The 13,923-nt window shown below is 32.7% G+C and overlaps 1 protein-coding gene across 1 annotated transcript; it reads left to right on the forward strand.

The window, feature by feature from the left end:
* Positions 1-7,634: 7,634 nt before the first annotated feature.
* LOC142630813 (polygalacturonase-like) lies at positions 7,635-11,282 on the forward strand. The gene is made up of 4 exons (XM_075804865.1): positions 7,635-8,075; positions 10,060-10,349; positions 10,457-10,682; positions 11,061-11,282. Exons 1-4 carry the CDS (start codon positions 7,635-7,637, stop codon positions 11,280-11,282), a joined length of 1,179 nt encoding a protein of 392 aa, XP_075660980.1.
* The last annotated feature ends 2,641 nt before the right edge of the window (positions 11,283-13,923 follow it).

The following is a 13,923-nucleotide window of genomic DNA, read 5'->3' on the forward strand; positions in this document are numbered from 1 at the left end:
TCTTTGTTTGCATGGGCCACTGTTTAATCATTCTAGATCTATAACCATTGACCATATGATTTGAAAAATTACGTTACCCTAGTCTATGAGGACATAATAACCATGCTATAGTTGATCATTGCATATTTAAAAATATTAACCATACCAAGCTTTCTACCCACGTTGAGGATCAGGTTCTTGTGCATATTTGATTAAGAAGCATTTTGTTGTAGTAGTTAATGGAAATTAAATTTTTTGGCTGACTTTTTTCTAGTTGATCCCAATTAAAATTGATCATGGATTAAATTAGCAAATATGATCTTGGGATCATTAAAACCGGATGACCCATTGACCCTACAAACTTTCAAGAGATCTTTTTGTTTTTTGCTTTTTACTTTATTAGAGTTTTTTATTGCATCATTACCACTATTGTAAGGTCAGTCCAAAACTCTTAAGGTAAAGCGTCATCTCTATTTGAAACAGATCTATTTTATGATTTAGATCAAAGCATAATTGGTACTCATTCTCTTAAATTCCTCTTTAATACCTAATGTAAATTAATTATCTTAATAATAACAGATATCAAAACTGGCTGAGAATATTTTTTTTCATGCATTTCTCATTCTACACACTCTCAATTTGTCCCTATGTTTTCTCTTGCAAATGTTAATTGGGTAAATATTGACAAAAGGGTTTGAATTTTTAACCTATTTCTGATTAACAATCATTTAGGTAATAGACAAATACAAAAATGAACTATAATAGAAAAGTTAAGTATCTTTATTTCAATTAAAATTCATAAAATATATGGACTAAAACATTATTTGTTTTTCCTCTTTATTGTTGAGATCATTTTTTTGATAACTAGGTCTTTATTATGATTTTATGAATACCTAATTTTTTTTTTGAAGCAAAACATTTCATTCATTTAATTAGTAAAATTTGCATCTTGATACAAAGCTTCCCTAACTATTGGAGGTAATTCTTCCATCCAATACATGTCATCTATAATATTTCTTGCATATTGAGCTAACACATGAGCCACCCTATTTCCCCTTCTGCTAGTAAATTCTATACTCACCCAATGTAGTCCTCTAATCATGTGTTGAATATCCCCTATCACATTTCCAAGCATTGACTGATCTTCCCTCCCCTTCAATGACCAACTCAGAGAAGCCAGCATCCATTGCAAACTCAATTGCCTTTCTACACGCAAGCAACTCGGCTTCCTCATTGCAAAAAACCTCTGGCCCCTTGGCTACCGTGGCTGCCATTACCTCCCCTTAATCATTTCTTATGACTGCTTTGAAACCCAATTTGTCTAAGCCCAAAACAAAGCTGCATCAAAATTAAGTTTGAATTCCAAATTTGGAGGGGGCTTCTAGGTATCCCGACTGACTTGCATCACCGGTTCTGCTGTCATCTGATCACATGCAATCCAAAATTCCTCCAAATAATCCAATGCACTTTTTTTCAACCAGTTCGGGTCATGATACTTTCCACCATGAAGAAACCTATTTCTCTGATTCTAGATAAACCATGCTTGGACCAACACCACCTCTAGTTCCTATAAATCAACCCAATCCAACACCACCTCTAGTTCCTGTAAATCAATCATACCCGTAATACCTTTTTGCATAATTTTCAAGCTCCTGGCTGAAACATCCTGAGCCACATCACATTCCCATAACACATGGATAGCTATCTCTGGGAACCTTATACAAATTGGACATGCTGCATCATTTATAATCCTTCGCTTTGTCAGGTTCATCTTTGTTGGCAAGATTTCATTACAAGCTCTCCAACCAAACACTTTGATTTTATTTGGAATTCGAAGCTTCCAAATAGCAGCCCAAACTCTTTTTCCAGCAGACCCTTGAACTCTCGGCCACATTTCCTCCCCTCATCACCTCCCTCGCTACTTTGTATGTCGATTTGAAATTGAACACCCCCTTCTTATTATGCAGCCAGACTATAGAGTCTTCCACATATCTCCTACTTAGTTGGATTCTGCAAATAGGTTCAGCATCTTCCTTCTTGAACATTTCCATAATGAAATCAGTCCTCCATGAATGCAACTCTTGGTTAATAAGCTCTGCAACTGACACATCCCTAACATCCTCCTTAACCGAATGCAAGATAGCATTTTTTGGATAATTAGGTACCCATTTATCCCCTAAAACCCGAATGGAGTGGCCACTTCTAACTCTCCAACTACACCCAAACGTCAAGATAGGTAAAGCTGCCATAATGCTCTTCCACACAGAGGAACAATTAGAGGACTCCTTGGCATTAAGAAAATGAGATCTTGGGAAATATCTTGCTTTAAGGCATTGATACACTAAGGAATTAGTATCATGCAGCAACTTCCACCCTTGCTTAACTAACATAGCTAAATTAAAAGCCCTTAGTTCCCTAAAACCCATTCCTCCATCCTTCTTTAAAAGTGTCAACTTCTCCCAATTTCGCCAGTGAATTTTCCGTTCATTACCTACTTGACCTCACCAAAATTTGCAACACATCGCATCTAGTTCATCACAGAGTTTCATGGGGAGTTGAAATATACTCATGGTGTAAGTGGGAATAGATTGAGCTACCGCCTTAATAAGCACTTCTTTACTAGCCTTAGACAGCATCTTACCTTTCCAATCCTGCAATTTTTTCCATATTCTATCTTTCAAGTATGAAAAAGTATGATATTTAGTTCTCCCTATTAATGTAGGCAGCCCTAAATATGGCTCAAATCTATTTACCTCCTAAACCCCCAAAATCCTCAGAATATCTTGCTTTTGACTATCTGAAGTATTACTACTAAAATAGACCGATGACTTCTCCAAATTTATGCACTGTCCTGAAGCATTGACATAGGTCTGAAGAATCTCAAAAACGGCCTCCATCTCATTTTGTGTTGCCCTACAAAACACAAGAGAATCATCTGCAAATAATAGATTAGAGACTGTGGGTGCTCCTTTACAAATGAAAGCTCCATGAATTTTTGCATCATTCTCTATCTTTGCCAAAAGAGATTTAAAACCCTCTGCACACAACAAAAACAAATATGATGAAAGAGGGTCTCCTTGACGAATTCCTCGAGATGGAAGCACATTCCCATATGGTTTTCCATTAATTAAGATAGAGAATGATGGAGTGGTAACACAAGTCATCACTCTATCAATCCACTTTTCTAGAAAACCCATTTTCTACATTATGCCTTGTAAAAAAGTCATTCCACCCCATCTTAAGCTTTGCTAACATCTAATTTCAAAGCCAGAGAACCTGTCCTGACTTTCTTCCTGGCATGCATTGTATGCAGTGTCTCATATGCCACTAGAACATTATTTATAATAAGACGACCTGGCACAAATGCACTCTGAGTGGGGGATATAATATCAGGGAGCACTTGTTTCAACCTGTTTGCAAGGACTTTGGAAATAGTCTTATAAATAACATTACATAGGCTAATTGGTCTAACCTCAGACATTTTCTCTGGATTCTTCACTTTAGGAATGAGCACAATATTGGTATGATTTAAAGCAGACAACATAATTCCATCATTTAAGAACTCTAACACAGCATTCACAACATCATCACCTACAATATACCAGAATTTTTGATAAAATAGAGCATTCATACCATCAAGGCTAGGAGCCTTTGTTGGTCCCATCTAGAACATTGCTACCTTGATCTCATCAGCATTAAAATCCCTGGATAGGATATCCTGCATATCTGGTGTTACTTTGGCCGAAACTATTCAAACACTCCTCCATTTGATTGCATGAACCTACACAAAATAGATTATCAAAGTAATCAATTGCTACCTTGGCAATATCCTCCACCTTCTCTACCCAATGATCCTGTGAATTTTTAATACCCTTTATATGGTTTTGTCTTCGCCGTTGTGATGCTTTTGAATTAAAGAATTTTGTATTTCTATCCCAATGTTTCAGCTGAGCAACTCTTGACCATTGTGCCCAGTAAATCTCCTGTTTTAACAAAAGATCATCCAATTTTTTACTAACCTCCAAATACTCAGCCTTACTTTCATCCATAGTGTCAGCCCTATTTAGTCTATCAAGCTGGTTTTGGAGATGTTTAATCTCCTCCACTAATTAATTTAAGTAATCGATACAAATTTTTTTCATGTTTTTATCATTAATGGTATTAGTGTTATGTTATTATCTTTTTTTTTTAATAATTAATAAATTATTCATCATAATGGGTTTTAATAAACTCAATTGTTATTTTTTTTTGTTTTTTTTGTTGAACAAAGACCCTAGGTTCATCAACCTTAACATCAATTTTGTCATCGACCGCTTTTCTATCTAAAAAAAAAAATCAATGTTGTTATTAAATTCTCTTTATTTAAGCTTTCACATCACCAAACCTTGCATTTATATCAAACTATTACTAATTAATTATTATGTTTTAATGGTATAGATAAATTCTTATCAAGTATTAATTATTTTTGCATAGTAATTTGTAATATATCATACATTATTATATAATGCACTGTGCCAAGTTCTTAATTATATACTCTTTAGGAAAAATGTTTAAATTCTCATTAATTAGGGAATTAGGTAAAAAGTTATAAACAAAGTTTCAAGAATTTAGAATTCTACTCTCACTATGGCTCAAGTTAAGTAAATATGAGTTGGTAGATATTTAAAATTCTACTCCAACAACAATTCTATTTCAAAATTTTTAGGAATTTCAAAATAAAATTTAAAATTATTTTAATCATATGTGATAATTATGTATTTAAATATAACAAACTTTACATGTTTTATGTCATCCTTATTCCAAGTAGCTCAATATATGTTTGCATATTGATAGCTTAGGATATATTTGGTAGACCGTAATGGACACTATAATATAGTATTTATTCCTATGGTTTAATTATTTGGTTGTGTTTTTTTTAATACAAGATAGAAATTCTGCTCTAACCTAATCTAAGTGTATAAGTAGTGATTATCACACCAATGGTGCTCGGTGGTAATTTGGTTATGTAAAATTGTTTCTAAAAAAAATTACTCTCTAATAGGGTTGTAATAGTTATTCTTGAGTAAAATATTTTCAAATTGTTTCAAATTTTTATTTAATTTCAAATAAAAAAATTTCCTTATGCATATAAAAATTATGAAAATAAAAAATCATCAAAAATAACCAATCTCCCTCTTAAATTTTAAAAATATTTTTTTAGGAAATATAATTATTTTTGGTTTGGAAATATGATTGTTTGAGTAAAATATTTCCTAAAATATATCTTTAGTTTGATCTTGATGTTACAACTCAATACTAAGCTTATGAATAAATTTAGTTATTCCATTACAATACATTCTATTCCCAATAATAAAAATTAGCATTCTTATCGTAATCTCCAATTAGTATACTAAACGTGCCCTTAATATAGATCAAACCCTATTAAAATCTTTAGTGGACCAATAAAGTTTTGATAATTGTTTTAGAATATATATATATATATATATATATCAATATAGAATTTTTAATTAATTCGTGGAACACATGAATATTCTACTAGTGTGTGTGTGTGTATATTTCAATATAGAATTTTTAATTAATTCATGGAACACATGAATATTCTACTAGTGTGTGTGTGTGTGTGTGTGTGTGTGAGACGTCATTTGGAAGAGTAAAAGGTTCTACCATATGATGCATTTTTTAGAATTCTTTTCATTTCCATCTCACCAACTTTACATTTATGTCAAAATATTACTAATGAATTTTTTTGAATGAGATAATAAATTCGTTTAATATCATCTTTTAAATATCTTAGAATAATTATTAATATAAATAAAATTAGAATAGATTTCTTTTGTGTCCAATTTTTTATACTTCCAAAATTAACTCAGTTATCTTCTCCAAAAAAGAAGAAGCTATATAGTCGAAAATAATTTAATAGTAAAACAAATTATGGATGTAAATTTAAACTAAAACATTTAATATTTAAAATCCAATTCCATAAAAACTAGGTAAATAAGAAATTTTATGGATATTAAGTTAAATTTAAAATTTTGGAAGTCAATTTCAAATTTCATAAAATTAGGAAACAAATTTTATACTCGAATAAAAATTACTTGTAATCACGACTTAAAAATGTTACATTTTAATTTTCTAAGATTTATATAAAAAAAATTAATTTAGGATATGATATTTTTACTCAAATTTAGTTGCATTGAAAATAACTAAAACAAAGTCACACATAAGATAAAAGTAACTATTTTTTTTATGAGAAAGAGAAAAGCAACATCATATTTTCTTTATTGATAGAATCTATAGTTCTATATACAAACACAATTGTAATAAATATCTATTACTAATTTTTGTAATTATATATTGAAAAAATATAATAAATACTTCTTATTAATTACATGAGAAATATCTATTAACAATAATCACCAAAATAAATTATATATACTATATAATTAAAATTGAGCCTAGATTAACTATCATAATTATATAAAAATCCTATCATAAAATACAGTTAGGTAGTAGATAGATAGATATATAAGGTTTAAGCAAAATAAATAATATAAAATATCATTCTTTAGCAATTTATTTCATCAAATAATGGTATATAGTAATGAGAGAGAGAGAGAGAGAGTGGAAAAAAAAACATAAATGATCACTTTTTTAAAAAGAAATTAATTAATATTTTTGCTAAAAAAAAGAAATTAATGATTGTTATAATGATATTAAGAAAGCATATGTTCTCAAAAAAAGAAAAAAGAAAAAAAAGAAAGCATATGTATCATCTTTTATAGTAGATAATTTATGGTATATATGTAAACCATTTTTGGAAATCTTTTATGAAAAATTGAAAAAGTGACTAACTTTTTATTACATTTTTTTCAATTTTTCATAAAACATTTTTCTAAAATAAATGATTAATGAATGACTTAAAGACATATATTAACCAAACCTATATACTAATTAAGAAGTGGGGAAAGAGATTAGGAAAGGAAGAACATAGTTGGTAATGACTACAATAATTAAGAGTTGGGGAAAGAGAGATTAAGAAGTGTAGTTAAAACACTTATTAATGACTACAATAATTATCAAAATTCAAATTAATACTACATATACAATCACAACCAAAATAAATGTCTATAAATAACTATCATGATTATCACGTTTCATATCTATATACAAAATAAAAGAGAGAAATTTTTTCGGATCTTCGTAGTTCAATTAGCACCTCTCTTATTGTAGCTATCGAATTATAAGAAAAAAAGAATCATTTTTTTAATAGATAAAATAATATTTTATTGAAATTTTGCTGACTAACACTCTAAAAGGTAAGAATTAAAGAGCAATGTTACCAACACAAAAATTTTCAAAATATTTTTCACAAAATTTGAGTTGGTAATTTTTTATTAATTCTTATCTAAACCTACCATTGATGTCATTTTGTTTACCAATTACTAACAATCTATCACATTAGCCAAGTGGAAATTTGTTGTCAAAATTTTAATTTATGTATATACTTTCTCAAAACCAAATGTGCATTCAAATGCAATAAATACCCTCTCAAGTTTAAACTCCCTCAACAGCTAAACTGCCCAAGGCACTTCTTCTCTCTTTGACACACACAAAGTCACAAACACACATTAGTTTCACATCCAAACAAAACCAAAATGGCATTCCCTGCCATAAGCTGTCTTGTCCTTACACTTCTCTCTATGTTCATTTCCTTAGTGCTATCTGCTCCAACGATATACAATGTAGTGAGTTTTGGAGCCAAACCAGATGGGCAAACAGACTCAGCTCAGGCTTTCCTTAGTGCATGGACAAAAGCTTGTGCCTCTATGCAGCCTGCCACTATTTATGTACCAGCAGGAAAGTTCGCTCTCGGGCAAGTGATTTTTATTGGACCTTGCAGCAACAAAGTTAATGTTATGCTTAATGGGACCCTTGTGGCCCCATCGGACTATACAGTCCTCGGAAATAAAACATACTGGGTATTGTTTCAGCATGTTGATGGGCTTACAGTATCTGGTAATGGGATTCTTGATGGGCAAGGTACTAGCTTGTGGGCTTGCAAGGCCTCTGGCAAAAGTTGTCCTTTGGGAGCCACGGTATGTGACTAACGCCACAATAAACAGCGTAAAATTAAGAATATGAGTGTTATTGAACTTTTATTATTATTATTATTTTTTTTTGACATTTAGCATGTGTTTGGTATGAGTTTATAAGCTCAGTTTTTAGCTTTATTGTATAGATTTTTAAAACCTCACTTTTTCTCATGTTTTTTCACATTTTCAAAATTTTTTTAAGATATAAGTATACTTTAGCATATTTTTAACAAAAAGTTTTCAGTTTTAGTTAAATAAGTAGTTTTCAAATGAATCCTTAGTAACTTTTTGTTAATTTACTTATTTGTTTTTTGTTTGTAAAAAATATGAATCTACCTGTAGGGCTGTAACCCAATCTGATCTACCTAGCCCACTTGCAACTCATTTAAGTTGACAAGTTTTTGACCTGAACCCAACCTGACCCAATCTATTTGCCAGGTCTTTATGGTGGTCTTTTAGGTCCTCTGATATCTTGATTTGCTTTCTTTTAACAAAAAGTTTTCAGTTTCAGTTAAATAAGCCGTTTTCAAACAAAACCTTAGTAACTTTTTGTTAATTTACTTATTTATTTTTTGTTTGTGAAAAAATATGGATCAACCTGTAAGGGTATAACCTAATCTGATCTACCTAGCCCACTTGCAACCCATTTAAGTTGACAAGTTTTGGACCTGAACCCAACCTGACCCAATCTATGGTGATCTTTTAGGTCCTAAGATATCTTGATTTGCTCCCTTTTAGTCTTTAAAATAAATTTCCTCTATTTTCTAGGTAACCAACTGGGACTCGTTTGGATTTTCTAATGGAAAGTGGTGTGCTTTATCATTTGATTTTTGGTTTAGACTATGAACTGTTTTCGTTCTTCCAGGTTTTGGAGGGGATTTTGGTCACATTTGAAATATTTCAATAATGCCACAATAAACCATTTCTAAGAAAATCACATATAGGACACTTGGAAATAATCTTATGATCGGGAGGGAAAATTATTGTATACTTTGAGAATATACTCCCTCTCTCTCACAGAGGGATAGATCCCACAAATCATGATATTTATCCCTTTGTGAAAGGGAAGAAGTATACTCTTGAAGTGTACAATAATCACTTGTTCTGGAGTATAATATTTATTTTTGTGTACAAGTAAACATGCTTAAAAATTTATGGGAATGTCAAAGGTCAAACAACAAGCTTAAGCTTTTGTTGCTTACATTAACGGGCCATCCCATAAGGTCCACATATTTACTTAAATAGCCCTATATAATCATGTTCATCGTTAATTTAGAGAATACCGTTAGGTCCAAATAAACCAAGGATAAAAGCTTCTTAAGGTCGAGTCAGTAAGCTTTGTTTGAAGAGTCTCTTTCAGTTCAGGTCTTAAATCATTTGGCAAAATTTGGGAAGGAGAAAGACAATAGAGCTAAGAGGAGCTTGGCATATAGTTTGATAGGAAGATTAAGCCCACCCCCATCTCCTACTGCATTCCCATTTTGGATTCTAGAGTTGGACTCACCATTCTCCTTTCCATTAGTTATTCAAAGATGATCATTTTTTAGATAAATTCCAGATTTTTTGAAGGGAATCCAAGCAGTAAGCAAAACGTTGTATTGAAGAATCGTAAGGGAAAAAAAAATTGAGATTACATTTGGTTTCCTCTTAGATGAAACTTAGGAGTTATGGACTCTTGTAGGCTTATTTCTTTTCTTCCCAAGAATATTCCCATTATAGTCATTTATTGCACATTTTAATACTTTTTAAGTGTATTTTCTATTTTGACTTAGTTTTTGTGTGAAAGCTCCTTGCTCAATATTGATTTGTAATGTGCCTACGATGTTTGCTAACACTTATTTATGTCTGGCTTGAACTTTTGAATTGAATAGCCCTATATAGTCATGTTCATTTTCAATTTTAGAGAAATACTCTATATACTCTTTATTTGTAATTTAAAAAAAAAAACAATAATAATTAGAACATTTTCTTTTGTGTATGTAAGCAGACATTGGAATTTACCAACTCAAACAACGTTGTAGTTAGTGGATTAACTTCCGTAAACAGCCAGATGTTTCACATTGTCGTCAATGCTTGCAATAATGTGAATATGCAAGGTGTCAGGATCATTGCCGCCGGAAATAGCCCAAACACCAATGGCATTCATGTTGAATCATCTTCCAATGTCACAATTCTTAACTCTAATATCCAAACTGGTGATGATTGCATCTCAATTGGCCCCGGTACCACTAATTTATGGATTGAAAATGTAGCATGTGGACCTGGACATGGAATTAGGTAAAGAAATTTTATTAATTTTTTTATCTATTAAAATATTATGTGACTATAATAAAAATATTATATGGTGATGCCAAATTGGTCATGGGTGTGATTGGTTGGTGCAGCATTGGGAGTTTAGGCCAAAATCAGCAAGAGGCTGGTGTCCAGAACGTGACAGTTAAAACAACTAATTTTACCGATACACAGAATGGGGTGAGGATTAAGTCTTGGGCAAGGCCTAGTAATGGGTTTGCTAGGAACGTTATTTTCCAACATGTAAATATGATGAATGTCCAAAATCCCATTATAATTGATCAAAATTACTGCCCCTCTGGAGGTTGCCCTAATCAGGTACGATATTTTGAAGGATATTTATGCAAATGTTGTTTAAATTTTAAACTATAATATGTTTTAGTATACTTATGAAAATCCTTAACATATTCAAGAAGATTGCACAATATAGATTCTTGTAAATTTCAGTTTCGTTGGCCCCTGACTTAGACCTTAGAAACTATTCATGCACATTAGTTTTGGGCCCTGATTGAACCCCTCTTCTCTGGAAGAAGAAAATTTTTAATTTTTCAGTTTTATCTTTATAATACATCTTTCAAAATTTAGATAAATAAAAAGTTGTGATGTTAGTTTTTTAATTTTATAGGTTAGAGGTTGCATACTACCACTACTAATAAGTAGAAAATTGATGTGTGAATTTTTTTTCCATTTCAACAGGCTTCTGGTGTAAAAATTAGTAATGTGACATACCAAGACATTCATGGAACTTCAGCAACAGAGGTTGCTGTGAATTTAAATTGTAGTTCAAGAAACCCATGCTCCATAATAATAATGGAGAGCATAATGCTCACTTACAAGAATCAAGTAGCCAAATCTTCATGTAACCATGCATCTGTCACATCTTCTGGTAGTGTTCAACCTGCGATCAATTGCTTATAGAGCAAGGGAGTCAATTTTGCATTAAAGACAATTTTGGTTTTGTCAAAGAAATAAAATATTTTAGTCTTGGTTAATAGCAGTGTACTATTTCAAAGTTAGAGCTATTTATATACATACATACATACATATTTATATGTTTGTATGTATTTACTTAGTTATATGTTTACAAACATATAATTTAAATCTTCAAATTTCATATGACCAAATATTTAACTAAATACATTAACCCAATGTATTAGTTCAAATTACATGTTGCTTAATTAAACTTTTTTTGCTTGCACTAATGGTTCATCTTTAATTCTTCTGGAAAAAAAATGCTAATCGTTAATTTAGAGAAATTCTCCATATATACTTTATTTGTAATTTTTAAAACACAATATTGAGTCTATTGGAGAAACCCATTATGCCTTTCAAGCTAAGTATAGAAGAAACCTCAAGGCACATTTTTCAAGAATTTTGGTCAATCCCAGAGGGCCAGAAGATATCAACGAAATATTACCTTCTATAGAAATGCTCTCGCTTAGAGCAACCACATCAGTCCCTTTAAAGTCTTCTATAATACAAAAAAACCTCCATTTTACACATTTTGGTATAAAAAAAAAACTCCTACATCAGTGGGTGTAAAACTTTCTAAAATGGTGCAAATCTATCCACGAGCTACAGTAACCGTGTAAATTTACACGGCTATTGTAGCTCGTTCATACATTATTTTGTTGATTTCCATTCGCTCCTTTTTTTCTCTCTCTTCTCCATGCTCATCAAACTCAGTCTCTTCTCATCTTCTTCTTTTTCCTCAAATGCACACAAACACACCCACACAAAAATACATCCACACAAACAAATCAACACAAAGAATCAACACAGAGATACACTTGCTCAAAAAAAAAATAGAGATACACAAACACAGATCGGTGCTTGACTGGATCGGATCGGAGCTCGTGGATCGGAACTTGGATCGGAGCTCGAAACTCGTGGATCGTGTATTGGATCGGATCGGATCGGAGCTCGTGGATCGAAGCTCGATGATTGTTGATTAGAGCTGGGGAGAGTTGATTGAGAGGGAGAGATCGTGGATCGGAGCTCGTGGATCGGAACTTGGATCGGAGCTCGAAGCTCGTGGATCGTGGATTGGATCGGATCGGAGCTCGATGATTGTTGATTAGAGCTAGGGAGAGTTAATTGAGAGGGAGAGATCGTGGATCGTAGCTCGGTGATTGTTGATCAAAGTTGGGGAGAGTTGATCGAGAGGGAGAGTGGGGTATAGAGAGGGATAGTGAGAGTTGAACGAGAGGGAGAGATGGGTATAGAGAGAGAGCAACAAATCAGATATGGGTAAAGAGAGAGAGAAAGAAAGAGAGCGTGCGTATATAGGTAGTTGAGAGATATAATAAAAAATGTGAGGAAATTGATTATTTAATTAAAAGAGGGGATAGAATAGATGAACGGATGTGGGGGGTTTTGTAAAAATAGATGTGTAAAATAGAAAAAGTAGGTTTTTAGTGTAAAAATAGATGTGTAAAATAGAGGGACTGATGTGGTTGCTCTTATTGCTCTATTATGGAGATCCTGCAACTTGAAAACAATAGGCTTAAGGGTCAAATCCCTTAGCAACTCGGCCAGCTCGTACAGCTAAGAATTTTTAATGTTGCTAACAATTTCTTGTCAGGGCCAGTACCAGACTTTGTTAGCGTGGATATGAATACAATCACGCCCGAGAACTATATGTCAATTGTAAGTGCACAATTTGTACCTCGACCCAAAAACAAGTGATGGGCCCAGGCCCAAAGAGCCTTATACAATGAAATTTGTAGAGTATGGGCTTGAAACTTAGGTTTGGGATGTTGGAAGATTGAACAACAGGCTAGAATGCCGCTGTCTATGCAAGTAATAGATGGACGTAACAAAAAAAACCTCCTCGGACGTGAGCCGAGGACAATTTGTATAGTATTTCTTTTTCTAAGCAAAATATTACAATTTTTAGTTCTTTTCCCAAGAAGAAGAGAGATCCCCCTTTTCTTTCCCCTCTCCTTTTCTTATATCCTTCTCCTTCCCTGTTTCATCTACGTGTAAAACAAATCTTCCTCCTAGATACTTGTCCCATCCACCACCTTCTTAAAGTCTTCAAGTAATAGCTGGAAGGCTGAATTTTACTGTTCGAAGGTTATTTCTCCATTAATGCGGCTAGGGAGGTAGATGCAGGGCCTTTAATGCAGTGGTAGCAGTTTTTTCCTCAGATATTTCTCACACGTTCCTGCTTCTAAAGGGTGCTTGGATTACACCTTTACCCAATAAATCTTCCAAAATTCTGCCTTTAAACCTTTTAGCAAGTCCCAGGGCCTTTGCCGAGCCCATCTGAAAAGATACTCCTCCTCAGACAACTCCTCGAATCACTATAGTGCGAACGGACCTATGGGCCTAGGGACTCTGATTGAACAGATTTGTACCAACTAATCAGACTCAAAGCCCAAACGCATATTCAAGCACTTTTACCCCCCACATCAATAATGGTGGACTTTGTGGAGGGCCTTAGGATTGCATAGGTAGGGAAGGATTTTTTTTTTTTGGATATCCAATGGCAAGACCTTGGTGACACAAGCTTGTGGAAAATGATACAAGGTCTATCTTTACTAGGATTTGAGAT

The sequence above is a fragment of the Castanea sativa genome, chromosome 4 (assembly GCF_040712315.1).
Source record: "Castanea sativa cultivar Marrone di Chiusa Pesio chromosome 4, ASM4071231v1".
Classification (NCBI taxonomy): domain Eukaryota; kingdom Viridiplantae; phylum Streptophyta; class Magnoliopsida; order Fagales; family Fagaceae; genus Castanea; species Castanea sativa.

Bases quoted from the DNA above. Each gene is read 5' to 3' on its own strand.
- LOC142630813 (XM_075804865.1), top strand. From the start codon at position 7,635: ATGGCATTCCCTGCCATAAGCTGTCTTGTCCTTACACTTCTCTCTATG. The intron at 8,076-10,059 runs GTATGTGACTAA...GTATGTAAGCAG, and splicing joins GTTGTCCTTTGGGAGCCACG to ACATTGGAATTTACCAACTC. The intron at 10,683-11,060 runs GTACGATATTTT...CCATTTCAACAG, and splicing joins CTGGAGGTTGCCCTAATCAG to GCTTCTGGTGTAAAAATTAG.